Below are 24,031 nucleotides of genomic sequence, written 5' to 3' on the forward strand. Positions count from 1 at the left end.
ATCCACCCACAGCAACACGCATTTCGATGCGGCTATGGATCGGAGACGTTCTTCTCTGAGCTCGATCATCTATTGGACAAGGCCTCGTCGGAAGATTTTCATGTAGATGAAGTCTCCCTCGATTAGTCCAAGGCATATGATATGACATGGAAGCTTCCTATCTTGACTTCCCTCAAGAACTAGGACTTCCAAGGATGTATGTTTAACTACGTAGAAAACTTTCTACAGAACCGTAGGTTCCGAGTTTTGAACGCTGGCGCAACCTCTTCGTCGAGGTAGCTGGTTACACTGTTTCTCATTGTGATGAACTCAGTGTTTGAACGCATTCTCAAGGATGTATACTTCCTTGTGTACGCCGATGATATAACCCTCATCGTGTTAGCTCAATACAGTAGGGTGGTTAGGCATAAAATGCAGGATGCAGTGCAGTCTGTCGTTGACTGGGCAGATAGTGTTGGGTTTGTGATTTTCCCCGAGAAGTCCAAACTGTTGCCCGTCTGCTTTGGTCATCATCACAGACCGAGTCTGCCATTTGTTAGTATCGGTGAGCATGCGGTCAAAGCCGTGCGCGAGATGAAACTGCTTGGTGTGACTATTGATAGCAAACTCCGATTTGTTAAGCACGCCCAGTTGGTGAAGGACAACGTCAACAACAAGTTGAATATCCTTCGGACCCTAAATGGTCGCTTCTCTGAAGCCTCTCGTAGGACATTGACCAAGGTTGCTAGTGCTCTGGTTGTCCCTAGCATTCTTTACGGAGCGGAATTGTGGAGCAGGGGTGGCGTCTCCCTGCGCAAGAGTCTGGAACCTCAGTACAATGAGGCGTACAGAATTTGTAGTGGAGCGCTGGGGTCTTCACCAATATCTTCCCTATTGGTGGAGAATGGAAAGGTACCTTTGGTGAATGTTGTCACCGAAGACCTAGCCACTAAGGCGCTGAGGTTGTTAGAAAGGGATCCCATCCTCAATGACAGGCCCACGGTTGCTAGGGCGAGAGGATGGTGGAGCGACTTGACGGGAGTAGATTTTCCCACGTTAGCTCAGCGAGTTAGGTTGTGGCAACGGGCATGGGATGCTACTCTAGTCTAGTCTAGTCTACACATATACAGCCAGTACTTGAAAGAATCCTGGAAAATGATACATCTATCATTTTTCTTGTCATTATTAATGCCTGCTGCACATCAAGGATTTAGCAAACAATAAAGCGGCCAGGCCTACTGTGTAGCGTTAAGTTAATTTTTGTGGAAGTGAATGTTTACCATGTCTACTTAATAAGTATAGACAGTGGTTAACATTTAATCCACAGGTAATCAAAGAGCGGGGACATACCGTACCAACCGCTCTGTATGCAGGATTTGAAAATAGGCTATATAAATCGTTGGGAGTGACAGAGCTAAGAAAGTTAATGTACACTCCTTGATTGTCCGATCTCCTGGGATGGAACACAGGTATTTACCCCTTGTGTTCGAGCGTACAGTCCTCCCTCCGTACAAGCGTGGACGGCACCGCCAACCCACTGCCATCCCTCAATCGATCCAGCCGACCTCAGTCGAAGGACAACAGAGAGCGGTGTGCGGACGTAACCTATACGGAGGGAATGCTGTATTCGCCTAGGTTATAGCGCCCTTGCTCGCTACCATTTTCTTCTAGCGGTTGGGACCTGAGCACTAACTCTTGTCCTAGCCCTATATGGCATATGGTTATAGCGCCATTACTCGCTTTCTGAAAAGAGAAGAAGGGAAGGGAAGGAGAGGAAAAAGACTTGGGAAAAGGAAATGCGGAATTCCTTTCCTCATTAGTATTTGTATCGTCAACTTTTATGAAAACTATATAAATCATTCTTCCTTGGTCAGAGGTATTATTACGACATTTGAATAAGATTGTCTTATCATTTCCCTAATAAAAATAACCATAAAAGAGAGCTTAACGACGTGTTCGGGGTATCATCCAAACCCTATGTGGGATGGTTTACCTATCCGAGATACAGTTCGTTTATGGTATTTGTTTATTAGGGTTGTTATTCAAAATTTAATGTTATAATGATCAACATAGCTTTGGATTATCCAATATAAATCGGTAACACTGTCCTGCAACCGATGTAGGAAGCACCAAAGAATATATATAGACAAATCTCAAAAACACAGTTTTAACTGATAGTACTTTATAAACATCAAACTGTCCAATATTGGATCCTGCCAATTATTAGCACCAGAATAAATTGCAACGGACTCACCAAATTGATCCATAAACGATGTCTTGTTACAGTGATCTCCATACTCAAGGGTTGGTTGACTGGGCTCGAAAATAGGTTTTCCTATTCTTAGTATCGGACAAGCGAACCAAAAATCCTGTATGGCCAATCAGTTGATTAGTCAGATGATGAAAGCACAATTGTGGCTGAATGGATTCAGGCTGCTAATCGGAGAATCTGACCCACTTGTAAGGAACACAAAGAGCCACAAAGAACAACCAATGGTGCTAGGTTCCGAGATGATCAGTGGTTTAAGAACTCTGGGGTGGCAAATAGTTGAAGGAACACTAATTACAACTTCACAAAAGTCTAGAAAAAACGGAGCAAAAATTGACGGCTGAAAATTTTCTAAGTCTCTCTTTGAGCACAGCTCGCAACGGGCATGGGATGCTACTGTCCCGAAAGTTGATTGGAGGGTTAAAGCCATCTGCGGGGCAGGGGCCAGCTCTGGTGTGGTGAAAGCTGCATTTAGGGAGGTTGCTGCCTCATACGAGGGAAGGCCCATGCTATATACGGACGGTTTAAAGAGACGTGAATAGACGGAAGCACCAACTAGGCAGAGATGCCAAATTTGAATACGTGTTGAAGAGTATGTGTATAAGAGTCACGCCAAGAGTGAAGCCAAGTCTACATATTGAATTGTCAAACCGGCTACCTTTCGTGCAAAGTAAACAAACATTATCATGCTATGAAAGGTATTGCAATAAAATGTAAAATATAATCGAAGAATTGATCATAAACACTTCAAATTGTTATGGGAAACGTTAGGTAATGATCAATAATGAGAATGTTATTTTCAGTGATGGCATGATCATTAGCAAATTGATATTTTTCCGTTCTCATACGCTCTCAATATCACGCGTGATATTGGAGTAAAATATAATGCTTGATATTGATTTAACAAGCTTCTTTGATATTGCGAGACTATTCACAACGTGTAAAGTTGAAGCCTCGATTGAAGCTGAGAGCATGGTTGCCAAAAGCAAATCTGTACATTTGCTTATAAAAATCTTTGCATCTGTATTTTTTCTTCGAAAAATTTGTATCAATATCTGTACAGTTTTAATATTGCGTATTTCGCTCCAAAAGGAACAACAAAGTGTTGGAAGTGCGGTATCGGTTATAAAAGTGCGCTTTTGCATCAAATCGTGTTAGTACGTTTCGCGCCGAATAAATTAATAGTTGGAAGCTTCAAATCCGATTTACTTTTAATACCGTCCCTGTTTGGAAAATCTGCCAAATGTTTGCTTAAGATTGAATTGATTAATAGCACTGTCTATGCCAAATCAACCCAACATTCGTTATCGGGATTTAAACCAAGGATAGTATCAGTTGGTGCTTACCGCTATAAGACCATTCAAGTATTAGTAATTCAAAAAACAATGTATATGCAATTTGTGACATAGGTAATTGCATTTAAGTACAGTGCTGTCATGCAGTTGTGTGTGCCCGATTACTTCACCCCGGTAATTCAGTCCATTAAGTTCTAACTCTTGAGGCAAGGTTTTTAATCATACGGTAACATGTAAGTAAGACTGACGCAAAAATATAGCTGAATTAAAGACAGACTTCAAAATATCTGTATATACATTTACCCAATCAAAAAATCTGTATATCTGTATATATAGATTCTTGGTTTAAAAACTGCTAAAAAAAATCTGTATAAATACAGATTATTCTGTATTTTTGGCATCCCTGGCTGAGAGTTGAATAGACGCAAAAATGATTCCGTTGCACCCCGTTTTTTTAGAACGAGAAGGTACAATAATGCTACCTCTTTTTTATCTTCACCGATGGCAAACACGACTGCTGCTAGCCGTTATGACAGTTTCGGTTGCGTTCGAGTGCAAAGCAAAAATCATGAAACTCAATCTCACCACAGTTTGGTGAGATTTGCAGCTGGTGCGTTTTGTTAGCTTGATATTCCGAGCTGCGACATCACAGCTTACAATATCAACCGCAGTTGTGTGCTTGAGATTTGATTTATTGATATTTTTCCAACACTGGTTATTTTTGTTAAGCTTATTCGAAAAATCCCTGATATGCTGGCTATAGTAGCAAATTTGTTTGCTCCCTAGAAGACCTCTGTTTCCAAATGAAAGGGAAGAGAATCGATCGAAAACTGTGATGCAAGTTCCACTGTTTTTCTCGTGAAGCGACTCTTATACACAGACTCTAATTTGAATAGGGATGGTCCATTAATTATGTCACGCAAATTTGGTCCATTTTCAACTCCCCCCCCCTCCCCCCTTTGTCACATTTTTTGTATGGATATTATTTTTTTTTTTGTATGGCTCGTCACAGTTTCCAAAACCCCCCCTCCCCCCTAAAAGTGTGACATAATTAATGGACGATCTCATACCTGTGAAGACGTTTTGTTATCGAAGACATTCTGAAAACCTTTCATATTTTAGGAAGACTTTTGAAGACATATTTCAAAATAAAATTATATTTTGGTGCACACAATTGAAGTTTATTCTTAAAACATAAAATGTTGACTTCAAATTTCAGTCAGCTTCCTGACACTGGCAATTTTGAGCGAAGCGTAGCCAGGTTTTAAAAATACTGGGAAAAACTAGACCGAAGTGATCAAACGCTAAAGCAGAGCCGAATTTGAGGAGGAGCAAAGAGGGCAATTGCCCTCCCGACCATGAAGGCTGAGATTTGTAGGATTTTTTTTATTTTTCATATTTTTTTCAGGTAAAGCAAATAATTTTAATTTTACATTCAATCATAAAGTTGATTCAATTTTATACGTTGGTCTGCCAATAAATCTAAGCTTGATATGCTCAACTTTGATTAATTGCAAACTAAGGCCATTGCATGAGCCTTGACTTTATACGTGTCATGTCCTCAGGGTCCGTGGAAAACAACCTACGCGACCCGTTAGAGACATCTTGGCGAGCCGAGATCTTGACTATTGCAATTTAATTTATGTGTTTTTAAAACGGATAGATCTGAGGATTTAGTAGTTGGTGTCATCTTGTGTTCCCCTAAGTTGTTAGCTGTCCATCGGTGTACCCTCATGTTTGTCTTTTTCATCAGTTTGTCGCTTAGTTCGAGATCAAGAGGACATTGCTCTCCAAATCTTGTGTTCACAATCCCTACCCTGCCATCCATTTGTTACAATTTGTTACCCCTAACCTCGAGATAGCCGCGAGTAATCGGCCCCCGCTTTACTCACGTTAGTTTTAAGTAGTTTTGTAACCCAAACGATGAATATCAGCTCCGCAAAGCTACGGCAAATTTGCCTGAAAAAAAACGCATTATAAAAAAATTGTTTGCCTTGACGATGACTGTTCGCTCAAATGATATACCAAAGCCGAATTTCTTTGATTTGTTTTCCGTCGATCTTGTCGATCTAGGCGTCGATTATAAGGTTATGGATGATAATTAGTATAAGTATAATTTTTTAAAACAATTATCGTAAAGCATATCGGTTTGTATTTGAAGTCATACAACGATACATTTCAGCTTTAAAAAATGCTGTAGTAATGCTAATTATTTTCTCACAAACTACACTAAAATTTGCACTAGGTTACGCTTTAATACATTTAAGACGCTTTCGTTTTTGCTGAATATTAACAACCGGTCTGTTTTTCGAATTTCTACCGGGAAAACCGTGAATTTCAAAATGAAAAATTCACTGGTCACCCTAGTTAACACCCGTTGCCTTTGAGCATTTCAATGGAATTTAAAGAAGAATTTGATGAGAATTTTTTGAAAAAATTTCAAAGATTTCCGGTTAAAAAATCAAAAATATTGCATTGGAAGATGCTGAGAAAAAATCCAAGAGAATTTTGAGAAGATTTCGATGTTGAATTTTAAGAGCTTGTAGAGAATTCCTAGAGTGTTATGAAGCAAATAAAAAGGGAATATCAGAGATAGATCCAAGATGGATTTTTAGGAAATACTAAGATAATTCCTATGAAATTATTGAAACATAATCCGGTGTGGGAGGCCTCCGTTAGCACAGTTGGTAAAGGCGCAGCCACAAAGCAAGATCATGCTGAAGGTGGCTGGGTTCGATTCCCGGTCCGGTCTAGGATTTTTCAGGTTAGAAAATTTCTCGACTTCCCTGGGCATAAAGTATGATTGTACTTGCCACATGCAAAAATTATACAGGCATCGAAACGCCTCAATTAATAACTGTACTGGCGCCGGTGGTGTAGTGGTAAGCGTGATTGTCTCTCACCCCAATAGTCCTGGGTTCAATTCCAGTCAGTGCTGCCAGGATTTTCTGAAGCATAACATCTCTGATCACGCCTTCCTTCAGAAGGGAAGTAAAGCCGATGGTCCCCGGTTCATGAGTTGATGGGTCGATAGGTAGGGTCCAGGTGTGGGAGCTGTCTTCCTGGCGTCGGTAGCATTGGTGCTCAGCACGGAAGACAAGATCGACGGAAAACAAATCAAGGAAAAAAAAATTCAATCTAAGTGTTTTGCTTTATTGCGATAATTTATTAGCTTGAGGATCTTCAGAATTTATCGATCCGGAATTCCCTTGAAGTAGTCTCCGTCAAAATCGAATTTCTGTGTTGAAAATTTAATGGATTCCCTCCAGAAAACTCTTGAAGAAATTCACCCTACATTTATATTTCTTTCTTGGGTGGGAATGCTATACTAATATCAACATGAAGCTTTAGTGCTATCAGTGGCGTCGCGTCCACATGTGCACGACACAGGTGTAAATAATTTTAAAAAATGCGTTTAGATTAGATTTTTATAGATTTTATGGCCACATTATAGCTGTACTTCTTTACTCCAGACCACAAGTGACCATGAATACACCATTTTATAGTGTGGCTCAATTGAATCTTCGACCTTGGATTGCTTCAAAAAGGCTTAAATTCAGTTCGTTAAAATGTGCACCTAAAGCGAGCTTTTTTGAGTGGCGGGTGGCAAGTTTGTGAATGGTCAAATGCCTGATGTAAGCCAAGCAGACCTTCTATCACCTCTTGAAACATACCACAAATTTTCCACAATACATGACAGTTTGCACCACTAGTTGTAATTGAAACATTCAGCAGTCACGCGTCAAACGAGAGCAACACGGAAACAGCAGTCTGGACGTGTATCATACTTGAAGACCGGTATGAATGTGTGAGTTTAAATAAGAAGAACATTTGTGATGTATGAGTGCCTAAAGCGTGCATTTCTCTCTGTGCACTTGAATATCTGATTGCAGGCAAAGAGAGTGATGGAGAAAGAGAGCGCAAAACCTCGCTCTCACTATCTTGTCAGCTGTAAATCTCTCAATCAAATCTCTTCGATGGTTTCGCCGGTGCGCCTGTCAAAACTTACGAGCTTCCCTGGTACATTTTGATAGTGTTGTTCTGATGAATAAAGAGTTTGCTACCCAGGGGCTTCATAAATTTTCTCTAGATTTTGACACTGTTTTGTATCAAAAAATGTTTTCGGAAGTGTTTGACGGATATTCTTCACTACACTTCAGTCGGAAGAGTTAGCCTTGTGATAAAAGCGAGAATTAGTTAAGTTTTGAAATTCCTCCTAGTTCGGTAAGCGCGAAAAGGACCATACAACTTTTGTTTACACAAGAAGGTAGGCCCTTCAAATGTTACGTTAGGTAGTGATTAATATAGTAATTGAGAAAATTGAGAATAAATATGTCCCTCAAATTCATGGAGCATTAAAATAAAACAAAAACTAATATGTGGTGGTAAACAATAACGAACAAAGTTTTGTGCACAGATAAACAAATGAGGCACGCGACGCCTCTGAGTGCTATAATTTATTAGCTAGAAAAAGTTCTGAAGAGGATAGATTGATAATTCCGCAAGAGTACGGCAGTGAAAAAATTTAACAAAAGTTGAAATTGAGCGAAAGGTCATTAATGCGACAATACTCTAACTAAACGGGTACATATTTATCTAACTCATACATTAATGGTACGTCCTCAAATCCACAGGCAAAAGAGTGCGCGCTTGACTTGCTCATATACTGTCTGTGGTTGTGGAATAGTTCGAACGACGTTTATCACTACCTAAAACTCCACGTTGCCGAAAGCATTCGCAAGTGTGTTCTACACATAAATTCGATTTTGACGGAGAAAGTTCCTAGAGAGTTCCGGACAAATACATAAGATTATTAAGATGAATCCTGAAAGCAAAGTAATTTTGAAGATATTTTAAAATGATCCTAAGGAAATTCGTGATAAATTTTCAAGGATATCCTGAGATAAATTTTAAACAAATTATGCAATTACATTTCGTACACAAAAATTCAAAATGCAGGATTAGCATAAATTTTCAAGATTCTGAGATTTCAGTTGAGAAAAAAATCATGATCCTGGTCTTAGAAAACTATTCAGGATTATGGGGCAAGATTCAACATTTCAAGAGAAATATTTGAGATACCGAACATTGAATATTTATTAATAAAAATTATCAGCTCAATACGTTCATCTCCTCATCTATTAAAGTATAAAATGACCACTTAAAGTCTGTTATTTGAAGCTTGACTTCTTCAACTACGTAAAATCGTTAACTTCACGCAGAAGTAATACTAACATAAATAGTTAAAGTATGTAACTCTAGATGGTAGTGGCGCCGGTGGTGTAGTGGTAAGCGTGATTGCCTGTCACCCCAAACGATGCAGGCATGGGTTCAATCCCAGTCGGCACCACCGGGATGTTCTGAGGCATAACATCTCTGATCACGCCTTCCTTCGGAAGGGAAGTAAAGCCGTTGGTCCCTGGCATCGGTAGCATTGGTGCTTAGCACGGAAAACAAGAACGACGGAAAACAAATCAAGTTTTTGTACTTACAAGGGGGCTTACCATCAATCATACTGTCATTGCTCGAAAGGTACAGTAGCAGCACCTCCCCTACCCGTGTCTCCTCGAGATCGTCAAGTCGACGATGACAGGAGAACATACAGTGGTAGAGGTAACAAGGGAGGGGTCCTCCCTTCAGATAACGACTTGAGTGCGGTACAATCGATAGAATTGTTTCAAACACATCATAGGTAGGGTAGGATGGTGCAAAACGCACCCTTTAAGCAAAATCGTCAATTGCTGGCGAATGGAAGCTAAAATCAAGAAAAAAGTAATGGCGTTTGGTTCATTACCATGTTTTCTACGAAGATCGAGTGATTTAGAACTACAAAAGGATGATTTTCCATGACTTTCAAGGTATTTTATAAATTGTTTCCAAAATTATAGCGGGGCAAAACGCCTGATTCATGATGCAATATGCACCACAACATTGGGGCAAGACGCACGACAACAATGGCCAAAACGCAACACAACATTGGGGTAAAATGCACCCCATGGTAGACAAACCATAACCCCTGCAAGTAGATAATGCAAAGGGATGCGGTATTTCAAATGATTATTTCTTTATGTTACATCAGAAATAAGGTCTCAAAATCTCAATAGAATGTTAAACTGTGATTCATCAAGTAAAATATCTAAAAAATATACAAAAAGTAAATTTCTTTAAATTTTTTTGTGATATATGATGTTAAAAGCTTAATTTTCAGTCGATGATTTTAACAACTGTGTCCTGTTTTGCACAAAATGCTATTTTTTAAAGGAATCAATAGGTCAATATATGATTTTATGATCAAGAATTATTTGTGAAACATCCAGTTGAAAACAATCACAAACCGTTATCCGGAAAACGCATCTGAGGAAAAGTTATCGATGTTTTTCAATAAGTGGGCATTTTACCCCAGGGGTGCATTATGGGCTGTTCTCCCTTACATGCGCAAATCGGTTATCATTTCTTTTTGCCAGTGATGGCGGGGGGGAATACCCCTCACCAACCCTCTCCAACTGGGGAGTTTTGTAAAGAGAGATGACCAACCCGATTCGTACCTTCCTCAAAGTTGTTCTTGCTCGATTTCTACTCTCAATATACCACACTGCCGTACTATAACGGAACTATCAACTCTATACTTTCATCTCTTCATCGATCGTATAAAATGACCACTTTTAGTCTGTTATTTGAAACTTGGCATCCTCAACCAAGGTTGCAAATACTCATTTCAGCTAAAATAATGTTTTTCGTAATAATAAAACCAAAAGATGGTATGATGGCATGCTTCACTTGTAACTTACAAGAAGAGGTTACAAAGTATGCATTTGAAACATAAAACCTGTAAATTTTGCTTTCTATGAGTCACAATCAGCGATTTGCTGATCGCTGAGTGAGTGAGTGAGTGTGTGAAAAATCGCTGATTGTGACTCTCATGAAGTGAAATAAACAGGTTTAATATGAAATATGAAATTCACTCTTCTTGTATCCTACCAATTCAAAATATGATCATATTTCATAATTAAAAAAAACATTGTTTTAGCTGAAATGAGTATTTGCAACCTTGTCCTCAACTATGAAAAATTATGTGTTAATGTTCCAATCAATTCCCGCTTAATTTCCAGTTATCCCCGTTTTCTCTGTTCGGCGGCCACCCTGAATCAGGAAAAATGCTACCAGTTATGAAACATTAATTTGAGCAGCAATTACCGCTGCATGAAGGGCTTCACGAAAACCGGCGGCTGATATCACAAGATTGAATGTACAATTATATGTTCACATGGTACGCCATTTGATTGTATCTAATTACTTGTCAGCATCCGTTGCTGGTTTGAGCGAAGCCCTATCGATAATTATATCTGTCATTATCATGGCTGCATGAATACGAACCCACGAATGGGTAGCTGAAATAATGTCTAGTACATGCAGATAATAAAAGCCAAAAGCTTTCGGCTTCTTCTTATTATTATTATTATTATTTTAATGTTGGAAAATTGAACAAAGAAATTCAATTACGCCTTCCTTAAGCAGACTGAATGAAGCATTAAAATCGCATTGTTCCCCGAAGAAGATGGATCCCACCCACAAGAGAATACAGTATGGGTCCAATTTTGACAACACTTTTCAAATGATTTCCATTTGCTTATACTCAGCACTTAAAATCTAAAACCACTATTTTACATGTATTATTCGACTTTCCAGATATTTATGAAGCATCGTATTTAGATAGTAAAATTTACTGCTATTTAAAATTGTGCAAAGCGTTGAAGTCAGAAATTGTATGTTACCAAAATCGGACCCTCACTGTACATTAATTATTTCATTATTTGCATCGCAGTTTGATCAGTCTACCTTGTTGCGAGAGCATTGTCTTTGCTGCCTGTGGAAAATGTATAATTCAGAATAATTAAATTCAGTTGGAAATGCCAAGTGAAACCTCGCCAAATTGGGTTGAAAATAATAGAATCGGAGTGAATCAACCCACCGGACTTCGTACTTCATACCCATGTGGAACTTAAAGATACAATAAGATCTTAGCTCAATTTTCACCTCCACAGTGGATCTACAACGCAATGCTTTCTACACTTTCTAACATGCACACTATGATTATTTCACAGATTTCTGTAAAATTTTACCGAAATTTGAACAGCTGAATGTTGAAATTCGCTAAAATTTCACAGAAATCTGTGAAACATTCTTAGTGTGTAAGAAGTTACTTTAAGACACAAAGTGCAAAACTAGTAAATATAAGAAAATTCAAATTGTAGGAATGATGCCACGTTTACGTGATGTGGAACTTTGAACAATCGCTCTTTACAGATTCGACACTTTATCACATCTACCACAAACACAATGGACAATCATAGAACATGGATTATTCACTTTGAAGACTTCCTTACCACGGAGCAACTGCCAGAAACAAACCGAAGTCAGCGAACGAGTTGCTGCGAATCAACACACTGTCAGTTGATCCATACCTTCCCGGAGGAAAATGTGATCTGTGATGGGTGAACAAGGTTCAATAAATTGATCAGAATTCCATAAATCACAAACAAGACTCGTGAAAGGACAAAACAGTCTAAGTACGTGATTTGAATGATTGGAGTGGTTGGTGACGGTGAGTAGGGTGCATTTGCAGTGGTTGATTTATTTCTCCAAAAATAAAAAAAATAAATCGATCGAATTGAAGGAAGATACAAATCATAACAAGTACCATCAATTATGTGAAAACAAAATGCAACTGTTGAATTGGACATTGATTTGTTTTGCTCCCTATTGGATCGAATAAAACTCCATTTTTTTTAATCAACTAGAATTGACGGGTACAAGCAGAACTTCTTGCCATCCACAGTTTTCTCATTTCATCCACACAACCATTTTCCCATTATTGCCTGGAGCTTGAAATCCCAAATCCCATATGCAATTTCTCGATCTATTCGATGGAAATCCTTGCATCTTTTTTTTTTATTTAGTCATACCAAGAGCAGCAGCAGCGCTCTAGGATCAACATAGATCAACCGAGGAGGCAAAACAGAACCCTATGCCAAAATTTGCATGTACCACAAAATCGAACTCAATTCCTTCCTCCCCATCCCATCCCATCCATCCTGGAGGAAAAGTTCGGTTTTCATCGGAATCATTTAACCACAGCCACACAAACATACCCAGACATTCCGGCGGCACGGTGGTGGTTGTTTACCTGCCTTGTTTGTGACACCATCTATCCATGGCTTGATGATGGATTTGGATTTTGGTGGAATTGGAATGGAACCAACATGACCCGGAGCCTGATGGTCGTTGGAAGACCGAAAACCTCCAACCAAGGATGCATCGTGAGTCAGGTCAGGCTAAGAGAGGGGGGGTGAGGTATTTTTAAAGGACGAAGGTCAACAAAGTGTTTGACTGACAGTTTTCATACACTGCAGTGTTGAAGCTGTGTTTAGTTCATTCACCGAAAATGACACGTCTCGCAGTGTGCACGCAGGATGGAGCTTAGCATACACAAGAGTTTGTTTGCCCGCTAGAATAGAAAGGCGCGGATATGATAAGCGGGAACTCGGGTAAAAATGGCGGTGGCTCCCTCAAGGCAAGAATACTTTCGTGTGTTTACATTGGAATGCTCTTTGTTCGGTGGCGGCGTTTAGTCGGGTGAACAGCGTAGAATAGCAAAGGTTTTTGTTCGTGCGGTTTAGTTGTTGACAGTATGTCCGGGAGGGATTACGGAAATTTTTAGCGTGGTTTCTGGTTGGATGCGATAGAAAGTTTAAAGCGCTGGTGAAGAGTAAAAGCTTGTTTTGTGGTGGAATTGTTGACAGGTGTTTGGTTGCGTAAAGACGTGTTTGAGCTCGTATCTCATTGGAGTAGACCGGGAAGAGTTTAAAGTTCAAACATATTTAATTTTTTTGGACTACACGGATGCTTGAATATTTGCCTGAGTCTTCAGCAATTTATTACTGAAAGTTCTATGTTCAATCCCCAAAAACTTGTGATTTTGGCTAAGCACTGGAAGCTTACAATCTTATCCCAAAGAGATTAATTTTGTTCACAGGAATGGTTTTGATGTTCAAACGTTTTTTCAATGCTTCGTAGCTAGTGAGTGGCTTTCTAAATCAGTTTATCCTGATGATTGGGTAGGAAAATTGGAATGAACTTCCGGGAAATGCTCTTAGAATAATTCGAGAGGATGTCACAAGAATTGAACTGGATATATCACTACGTTAAATGGGTCATTACCAAGGAATTAAAAATAGCTCAAAATGACAAAATGACAAGAGATCAATGAGCCGAACGATAACGCTACGTCAGAAATGGAAAGCAATAATGATATAATCTTATTCCCCTTTTTTCCATGACAAACTGCCTTTGAAATATAGCTCGCTCGGGCTCGTATAAGGAAACGACCAAATTGTTGGCAACCTGCTTCACGAAGATACGCCACGTGTGTTAATGGGGAGTTTTTTGTTATATCTTTTCTAGATTCCGATCAAGCTATGTCCTAATTTTTCATCTACGTGATTCCTAATCTTTTATTCCCTGTTCTCTAGTTTGAAGAGGTTAAGACTACGATTCTGATGCATGACCATTAGACTGATGCAAATTTTGACATTTTCGCTCCACAGTGTTCAAACGGTTCCAAATTGGGTCCTGATAAGTCTCCCAATAATTGAACTTCTTTGATAAGAAACTGACTTGGCACAAACCATTTGAAGTTTATATGGAAATTACTATAGGAAATCGAAACTTTTTGTTCATTGTCTTCTTACCTTTATCCATATTGCACTATTCAAAAATTCATACTTATGAAAATTTAACTTAACAACTTAACAGAATATAGTTGTTGAGCCAAACGTCAAATAAAATAGTTATTAATTGTTTAAGAGATTGATAATCTTATGGCATGATCATGCAGCTGTTTTGTGGGCAACACTGTATTCTGCAGTGTGACATAGTAGCCATGATTTTTGTGCTGTATTCTAAGCGCCAGAAACACCAATGTTGCCTGCTGAACAGTTGATTGAGCATAATCATAAGACATCAGTGGCTTGAATTATTGATAACTTTTGATGCTTACATTATATTGAAAAGTAGTTCTGGACAAAGTTGTAGCTGAGAAAATTTGCTGTGAGCTCAGTTATCATTTTTTAAAGCAGAGCGAAATGGTAAATTGTTAGATGGATAGGAAAAAAAGATTTGGTTTTCCCATAGTAATTTCCATATAAACTTCAAATGGTTTGTGCCAAGCCAGTTTCTTATCGAATGAGTTCAAATTTTGGGAGGCTAGTCAGAACCCGATTTTGAACCGTATGAGCAATGTGGAGCAAAAAAGTTAAAATTTGCATCAGTATAATGACCATTATCGGTGTTATTGCTTGATTTTGTTGCGAAGAATCCGTTTTTGACTGAAAAAGGGGCGCGCCAACACTTCGAAGGGTATAAAGAGCGGGACCTTACCATTAGAGTCGGATCCTTGCGATAAAGGCAAGAATGACAACTGTATCAAAACCGAATACTTCATCCATTCTCAATATCGATGGAGTAATACGACATGCACTAAACTAAGGACACGGGATACACTACAATAGATCGCAGTGGATTTATGTCCCGAACAGAGGAGAGAGAAAAACTATGTCTTCAACCGTGTATATTGCAACAAAGCAAGCAATATATCATTATCCTTCTACAACTCCGATCAAGCTATATTACAGAGAGAGTTTATCGTGATAATAGTAGCAAACGTTTTGTCTTTATCGTTGGTTGCTTTATGTGTTTGGATTCGCTGGTCATTACTAAGACAGTAGCATTTTTCCAGGATCTTCAATTTGTTTGTTGCGTTCAAAGTATTCAAAATTTGCTTATTTTTTAACTACGTTGAAAATTCTCCAAAACTCTGTATAAGATTTGATTGCATTGTTCTCAAGCATTTCCTTAAACATTATTTCTCATCACAGAGTTATATTCAGAATTCGGATTAACATAAATTGGAAATTCGCTCTGCGAATCCCTTGAAAGTGCTGTGGATCCTTACAAATTACAGTCAAGATTCCTATAGTACGGTTAATAGGGACCGCAAAATAGGAACCGACATTAACGAATACGCGTAGCATATGGAATTAGAGCTAATTGGGGACAAACACTTAGTGTAGGGTATTTTGAAGAGATAACTTCCTGATGTATTCTGACACGTTATCAACAAGATAAACAAGATAGATGACCTCCTTTTGGGACAATTTTGCATCTGAAAAGTCAGATGTCTGATCTTCTGGAAGATCCGGAACATCCATAAAAGTGGCCAATGCATGAAACTGATCCTAGAGCTCCGCGAATTTTTCAGAACTAATTCGGAGTTGTGACCGTAAAATGAATGCTGGAGACCACGGGATAGTTCATCGGAAGATCCTGAACATCCGTAAAAATGGCCAATTCATGAAACTGATCCTAGAGCTACGTTTTCGAAACCGCTCATAGACGTCTTACTTAAATTAATTCAGAATTTAGACGGGAATTTTGACTCTGGGAACTACAGGATGTACCGCCGGAAGATCCGGAACATCCGTAAAAATGATCAATAATGAAATTGATCCTAGAGCTCCGCGAATTTACCGAAACCATTCATAGACGTTTTATCAGCATGAATTCGGAGTTGTTTTCGGAATATGGACACTAGGGACTACGAGATGGTCTACTAGAAGATCTGGAACATCCGTAAAAGTGATCAATTTATGAAACTGATCCTGGATGGTTTTTTCGATACCACTCATAGACACCTTATCAGAATTAATTCGGAGTTGTGACCGGAAAATGAACCCTAGGGACCACGGGATGGTCCATCGGAAGATCCTGAACATCCGTAAAAGTGGTCAATTCATGAAACTGAACCTAGAACTCCGTGGTTGTTTTCGAAACCGCTCATAGACGTCTTACTGAAATTAATTCGGAGTTTTGACTGGAATTTTGACTCTGGTAACTACAGGATGGTCCGCCGGAAGATTTGGAACATCCGTAGAAGTGGTCAATTCATGAAATTGATGCTAGAGCTACGCGAATTTTTCGAAACCACTCATAGACGTTTTATCAGCATGAATTCGGAGTTGTGTTCGGAATATGGACACTGGGGACTTCGGGATGGTTTACTAAAAGATCTGGAACATCCGTAAAAGTGGACAATTCATGAAACTGATCCTAGAGCTCCGTGGTTTTTTTTTTCAAAACCAATCATAGACGCCTTATCACAATTAATTTGGAGTTATGACCTTCATTTGGACACGTTATCAACAAGAGAGATGACCTCCTTTTGGGACAATTTTGCATCTGGAAAGTCAGATGTCTGATCCACTGGAAGGTCCGGAACATCCATAAAAGTGGCCAATGCATGAAACTGATCCTAGAGCTCCGCGAATTTTTCGAAACCACTCGTAGACGCCTTATCAGAACTAATTCGGAGTTGTGACCGGAAAATGAAGCCGGGATAGTTCACCGAAAGATCCGGAACACCAGTAAAAGTGGTCAATTCGTGAAACTGATCCTAGAGCTCCATGGTTTTTTCAAAGTCACTAAAAAACGTTGTATCAGAGCTCTCATCGGAATATGGACCCTGAGAACCACTTAGTGATCGACCGAAAGATCTGGAACATCCGTAAAAGTGGTCAATTCATAAAACTAATACTAGAGCTCCATTTTTTTTTTTCAAAACCACTCATTAACGTTTTATCAGCCTGAATTCGGAGTTGTGATCGGAATATGGACCCTGGGGACCACGTAATGGTCGACCGAATGATCCGGAACATCCATAACGCTGGCAAATTAATGACACTGCAGACAATGAACATAGATGTCTTATCAGGATTAATTCGGAATTGTGATCGGAATATGAACCGGTCGATCCGGAACATCCGTTAAAGTGATGAATTTGTGAAATCGATCCTAGAGCTCCTCGTTTTTTTTTTCGAAACCACTCATAACCGTCTTACCAAACTGAATTCGAAGTTGTGACCAGAATATAGACATGGAGATCACGTGATTGTTCACCGCAAAATCCGGAACATCCTTAAAAGTAGTAAATTCATGAAACTGATCTTAAAAATCCGCGGTTTTTTCGAAACCTCTCATAAAAGTCTTATCATAATTAATGTGAAGTTAGGACCGGAATTCGGTCACTGGAAACCACGAGGTGGTCCACTAAAACATCCGGAACATCCTTAAAAGTGGTTAATTCATTAAACTGATCCTAGAGCTACGCAGTTTTTTTCGAAACCACTCATAGGCGTCTTATCAGAATTAATTCAAAGTTGCTGAAGGCCACTTTTTGATTAAATACAAGGTTATCAATGGTTCAATGCGCTGATGTCTTATGATCATGATCAAGCAGCTGCTCAGTAGGCAACATTGGTGTTTCTGGGGCGTTGAATAGGACACAAAAATCATTGCTACTATGTCAAACTGCAAAATACAGTGTTGCCTACAGAGCAGCTGCTTGATCATGTCATAAGCTAACCATTCTCTTAAATAATTAATAACTTTTTCCTGTCTCGTTTTGTTTAGGAACGATCTTCAGTAAATTGTAGCTGAGAATTTTTTTTATAAAAATAGCCATCGAACTTTTTCGCAGCTCAATATGGAAAAAGACTAGAAGGCAATGAACAAAAAGCTGAAATTTCCCATAGTAATTTCATGTAAACTTCAAACGGCTTGTGCGAAGTCTGTTTCTAACCAAATGAGTTGTAACTTTGGGAGGCTAATCAGGACCCGATTTGAAACCATTTAAGCACTGTGGAGCGAAAAACTCAAATTTTGCATCAGTCTAACTTAAATAAATGAAAGTAAATTTGGATGGGTGCTTTTGTATCACATACAATGATAGAAGAGCAATAGTTTGTATCGTTTAACTCGATTTGTTTACATTTGTTACTTAGGACCTATGGAAAAGTGACGCGAGCAATCGTAGGCGTTCATCCAGTCAACGTGAACTGCAGTACGCGGAACAAGAGAGGTTGTTGTGAGCTGCGGGGGACATGCTGTCAAATCAGCCTACTGATCATTCTTGTATGAAATTGGTTCCAAAGGTAAACAAACACTTGTATGGCTTGTTTACGTTTGGAAGCAGTTATGCGAGGTAGCCCGAGCAGGAGAAAATAACGAATGAATACCTAATTCTGATCTGATACCAAAATTACATAAGAGGTAAAATACCAAAGAATAATACCAAAAAAATACATGCAAAATACTTTGTAAATACCAAAATTTGATATTCGGATACCAAAAAAATACCTGGGTGGTATTGTTTTGGTATTGCATTATCAAATTTTGGTATTGGAATGGTATTGTGGGAACATTTTTTGATATTATTTTTTGGTATTTTACTTATTATGTCAGGCTCATCCATACCAATTTCAGGTGTCGAGATATTTGTTCCTGCTCGGGAGGCGACGATTGTTCGTATTTGACAGCCACCTCTCCCCCTTGGTTGTGAGTGATACACAGCCAGGCATGGAAAATCATTTGCATTCATTTCGTGCATTCATTTACATTCATTTGCCCCTAACTTTTTTCATCAACAGAATTCCGCAAAATGATGTCCGGAGTTTTTGTAAGTTTTACTATTAGCTACAACTTTTGTAAAGAACTCAAATCCGTGTCTCTTATGCATGACGAACCAGAGCAAACAGAATCCACTACTGTTTTTCAGTGAATGTATTTTACATTCACTGAAAAACAGTAACGAGTTCTGCCCGCTCTTATTCGTGATGCATAAGAGATACAGATTTAAGTTGTGGGCAAAAGTTGTAGCTAAAAACAAAACCTACTAAAGCTCTATACACCATTTTATGGAATGCTGTTGATGAAAAAAGATAGAGGTAAATGAATGTAAATGAATGCATGAAATGAATGTAAATGATTTTCCATGCCTGTACACAGCAGAATCCGTTTCTTTGAGTAGGTCGACCTGCCATCTGACATTTCATCGCTGCAATACCGAACTACGCGCATATTAGAGCATCTCCACCGTTGCAACAATCTATGGTCATTGTGCAAATCCAGAAAAAGGCTATCTGTTTCTTGTATGGTATCGTGTTCGCAGTTATAGTGCAATAGGCTCATGGATTATTGACACCCGGAAAAGTTTTCAACATATTGAAGTATGTTTGAAGCTGCAGTGTTCGAGAACAAACTGTGAACCAGAACAGAGGCGGAACTTGGTGAGATCTATCTGATTATAAATGATTTATTGATACCGCATTCAGCGAGAAACGTTCTATATGGCAACGGACGGAGGCTGCACTACTCTCATAATCTCATACAATGGTCTAGGACTTGTACCGCCTATGAATTTGTGAATTTACGTTTTTCTTGCCTGGAATACTGATGATCAAATTCCAAATGTGAATGCAAGAGGACTCACAAATGTTGTTTTAAATCAACACATTCCTAGGTACAACACCCTATTTTTTAGATATAATCAGAAGCAGTACATCAGCTCATTGATAATTCTCATTGCAAGATTTTTGTGAAAAAGCTCAAGCATCCAAAAAGCATGATTGTTGACCTGTTGGCTTTATAGCTCTGATATAGGCTAATATAAAGCTTACAAACTTTCTATTTGCCGTGAATCAGCTCTATATTACCGAAAGGAATATTATCGTGATTTTAGGTGCTCCTGGTAGGTTGCTTATACCTGTGTTTAAGATTAAATGTATGACCAGTGGTTGCACCGAAGATGATTGCAATGAAACGAAAGCTGTCAAATGACGTGCAAACCGTGCAAAACGCACAAAACATCACAGACAGACAAGACGAACATGCTCAATTCCAAAACAGCAAAATAAAATCGAAATCGAAACACTACATGCAAAAATGGATCAATGTGGTAAGATTGATGAAATGATCGAAGGACTGTGAAGCGGAGTAAATGGTGAAAAAAAGGCACTTAAATAGTCTTCTAAAACAAAGAAAGAACCTAAATCCTAATTCCTTACCTGCTGCTAATGATGTACGGCTGCATGCCGGTGGAGTCCCGCTCCAGCAGTGAGTGCTTGTCCTGGGCACCGATGGCCGTACCGATGACGCGCTTGACCGTTTCCATGACCGACTTGGAAGCGGACTGCGGTTCCGTCGTCGAGTTGTAGACCGACTGCGGGCCACCACCCATAAGCGACACATAACCCCCGTCCGATTGGGGCATCTTTTTTTTTATGTTTTCGGGTGTTTTTTTTTAAAGCATAAGCCATGAATTCATGATTCGGTCGGGATCAAGATTCGTTGTGCGCGAGGGCGCGTGTGAATGTAGTTTTTGCGTTGGTTTACAAGTTTTTTGGTTGTTTTTTTTTTATTCGATTAGTGGTGGTTGCAGAAACCAATTCAAAAACCAAGGCATAAGAAAAGAAAAGAGAGAAAATATAAAAATGAATAACGTTTTTTTGTGGGTGTGTGTTTTTCGAGTACCGAAAAATTCATTGCAAAAAAAGGAATTCGAAAAGGGAACCATAACCACAGGCAATCAAACAGAAAAAGCAATTAAAGGTGGATCCATTACCGGGGATGAGGAAGGAATTTAAGCCACGAAATTATAGCGTACCAAGAATTGCATGTTGGCGGTGTGTTATGTTGTGTTTTATGTATTGTTGTGTATTAAATAACGTGTGCGAGTGAAAGTACGAGTGTGGCATTTTCTCCTGCTCAGGTTACGATGAATTTGCAATTCAATTAGGTGCTCTATCAAAGCAATAATTGCTGGTTACTTTCAACTGGAAACTGGTTATCAAAGCGAGTACATGTGCATGTGTCTGTCGAGGCTCACATTCTACGTAGAACGACATTCGCCACTGGAAATAGGCTAGGACAACCACTAATCACGCACAAAGTCACGGTTAGTCTACACGCCATCGGGAGGACAAGTTTCTAACGAAGCAAGCAACACATATGCAAATTAAGTCAGTGTGTAACGAGAGCCTCCACTAGCAACTGTGTGTAGCTGAGCTTTTGATTCATCACCTTGTCGAGTCGTCTGAGTCGGTGATAAAATTCAATCAAGGAAATCATCTGGTCGTAAAATTACCCAGTGACCTGAAATATTGGGGTTCGCCTCTTATAGTCTCCCCACCAAATAAAAAAAAACAACATTTCAAATAACGTCTTGTTTCAGACCTTTGACAACTAAACGGCACACGTTGAGAAGTAACCTGTCCCAGCGTCATTATTTCCCATTAATGCGCGTCTACGGCAGAAATAGCTCGCAATAATCGTTTGCCCAAAGCGATAAAGCCACTGTAGAATTACTCCCCGGTGCGAGATTCGCGACAATCGTTGGAAAACTTCACACTTGCTACTACTGCTACTATTGCTACTAGCTTCTACAGAAACTACTTTTACGCCATTAGCCATCATCTGAGAGTCGCAGCTGCTACGGCGGCAACAGGAAACTTGTGTCGTTTACCTAAATTGGATCTAATTAGAGCTGATACGCCCGTGCTGTATACAACGCTACTGACGCTGTTCTATTCTAAGTCCACCGAAGCACTAGTCTAGATGTGTATCTGAGGTATTCGAGTTCCGTTGGTTTTCCATCCGGACCGGCACAGTTCTGTTGGATTATGGCAAATTACGGATCGCACACCGGTCCCAGATGAGTCACTTGCTGGACAAAACTTGAGCTGGGCGGTACGATCTGCTTTCCGTTGGTTGAATGGTGATAAATATAGGGTTAACAAGAATGACTCAAGTATGGAAGCATGCAGTTGCTTCTTGTTAACCTTGGGGTAACTTTTCAAGCGAATAAACTGCGTGGTTATGAAAAGCAAAAAAAGAGCTCTTGAGATGCAATTTACTCGAAATTGCATCTCTTCAATCCCCATTTTAAATTTACCTCATTTTCAACTCCCACCGCATCCACCAGTCCCAGGATGAATCATAAATACTGTACACAATTTTAATAATTTTCCACTTGACCATCCAGCGCTGCTGTATCGATGCAGTCGGACTTCTTTGTCCGTTATCATCCAGACGAATTTTATTGCGTATCATTTTCATCGCAATGTAAACAAAAGATGGAACAAATCCAGCTGAATCAAGTGGAAATTTCACGGAGAAACAAGTAACCAGACGTATTTTCTGCCATTCACTGTTGGCAATAAATTCTTACCCGTCGTCCAATATGGAGATCTCGAGGGTCAAAAAAAAAACACCACCACACATAACGGCGACGACCCTGTGTCTGGGGCTTCTGTTCGGCATCATCAACAATTGGTTGATGTTCTGCACAAGAATAAAGGGGGCAAAAAGCGGAGTGTGTTGGAAAAGTGAGTGCTCCATAATGATGTGGAGAAAAACGGGCGGAAAAAAAATGGACAAACTGTGTTCGGATCAATAGGCAATTACGGCCATTCAACAAACGGCCCATTGCGAAGCTAATGGACGACGACGGCACATGGATGGCGAAATGGATTGAACATGGGTAGCACGCTGCGGTGTTTCCAATGAGAATCGATATTTTTTGGGGTCGAGAAGGAAAGGTACCAGACTTTTCTCAAAATCTTGCGGAATCGAGGGGACGCGCGGTTGCTTGTTTTCAGAAACTAGCTTATGGATTGGATGTAATGTCCAGCCCAGGGCTGTGGAGTCGGAGTCGGACTTAAATGAAAAAATAATTTAAACTAGATTGCCCAAAAAGGCGGTCCATGAGGAACTTTTTTAGCTAATGACCAATTTGGTTGAAGTTAAATGTCTATCAAGAAAACTAACCTGAACCGTCTCATATTACAGACCTCATGCATTAGTATGTTTCATACTTTTTTTATGTTTCACATCTCATCGGCATGATGCAAGATTTTTAAGATTTTCCAAATACATATGGTATACCGCGCATAATTGAATAAAAATGTGAAGAAATTATTAAAAAATAAAAATAACTTCCCTGAAATGTATGAATATTGGTATTGCTATTTTAATTGAGGCCGAAAAAAAGGTTGAATTAACAATCAAACAAGTCAAAATTTAAAAAACGTTAATTTTTTTTATAAAGGCTTTGAACAGCCATTTAAAATAACAAACTTGTAGAGAGTTAATCCCCAATCTGTGTTACTTTTAAGCAGCTTTAGTTGTGTATAAAATTTCGTTAGATGTAGCAGAAACATTTGTTCAAATTTCTGCCCATTTTTGTTTCTAAATGAGATCAATCACGTTGAAAGTTGTGAATAATTGCGATAGAGGCCGCGGTTAATTTTGTTGAATATTGTGATCAATTTCATTCGAAGTTGTGGCCAATTTATTGTACAAATGTGACCAATGTTGTTTCATAAGGAATGTATCGGAAATAAGCTATCCACATACATTTGCGTTGTACGCACGTATTTGTGATAGTTTTAATATGCTAATCACTGCATCCTGTGCATTTGACTGTCATCTTTCGTTTGTTTACTTTTTTGTACGGTTCAAATTCTTCGTTTCCAAAATGTAGCGCATTAAAAATGAAGTGAAAATAAGGGTTTTGAACACATAGCTAAGTGAAAAGGGT

The 24,031-nt window shown here is 39.1% G+C and overlaps 1 protein-coding gene across 7 annotated transcripts in view; it reads right to left on the reverse strand.

Annotated features, from left to right (window-relative positions):
* Positions 1 to 24,031, reverse strand: part of MESK2 (misexpression suppressor of KSR 2) — a 469,347-nt gene that overhangs the window by 359,595 nt on the left and 85,721 nt on the right. For 5 of the 7 annotated variants that reach the window (XM_065221293.1, XM_065221331.1, XM_065221302.1 and 2 more), the window contains exon 2: positions 20,499 to 20,704. The exons of the other annotated variants lie outside the window; for them this stretch is intronic. In XM_065221293.1, the coding sequence (XP_065077365.1) occupies positions 20,499 to 20,704 (206 nt within the window). The remainder of the gene's footprint in view (positions 1 to 20,498; positions 20,705 to 24,031) is intronic. 7 annotated transcript variants of the gene reach the window in all.

Source organism: Ochlerotatus camptorhynchus, unplaced genomic scaffold (genome assembly GCF_037179485.1).
Source record: "Ochlerotatus camptorhynchus isolate MF236.1 unplaced genomic scaffold, CSIRO-AGI_Acam_v1.1 ptg000012l, whole genome shotgun sequence".
Lineage (NCBI taxonomy): Eukaryota > Metazoa > Arthropoda > Insecta > Diptera > Culicidae > Ochlerotatus > Ochlerotatus camptorhynchus.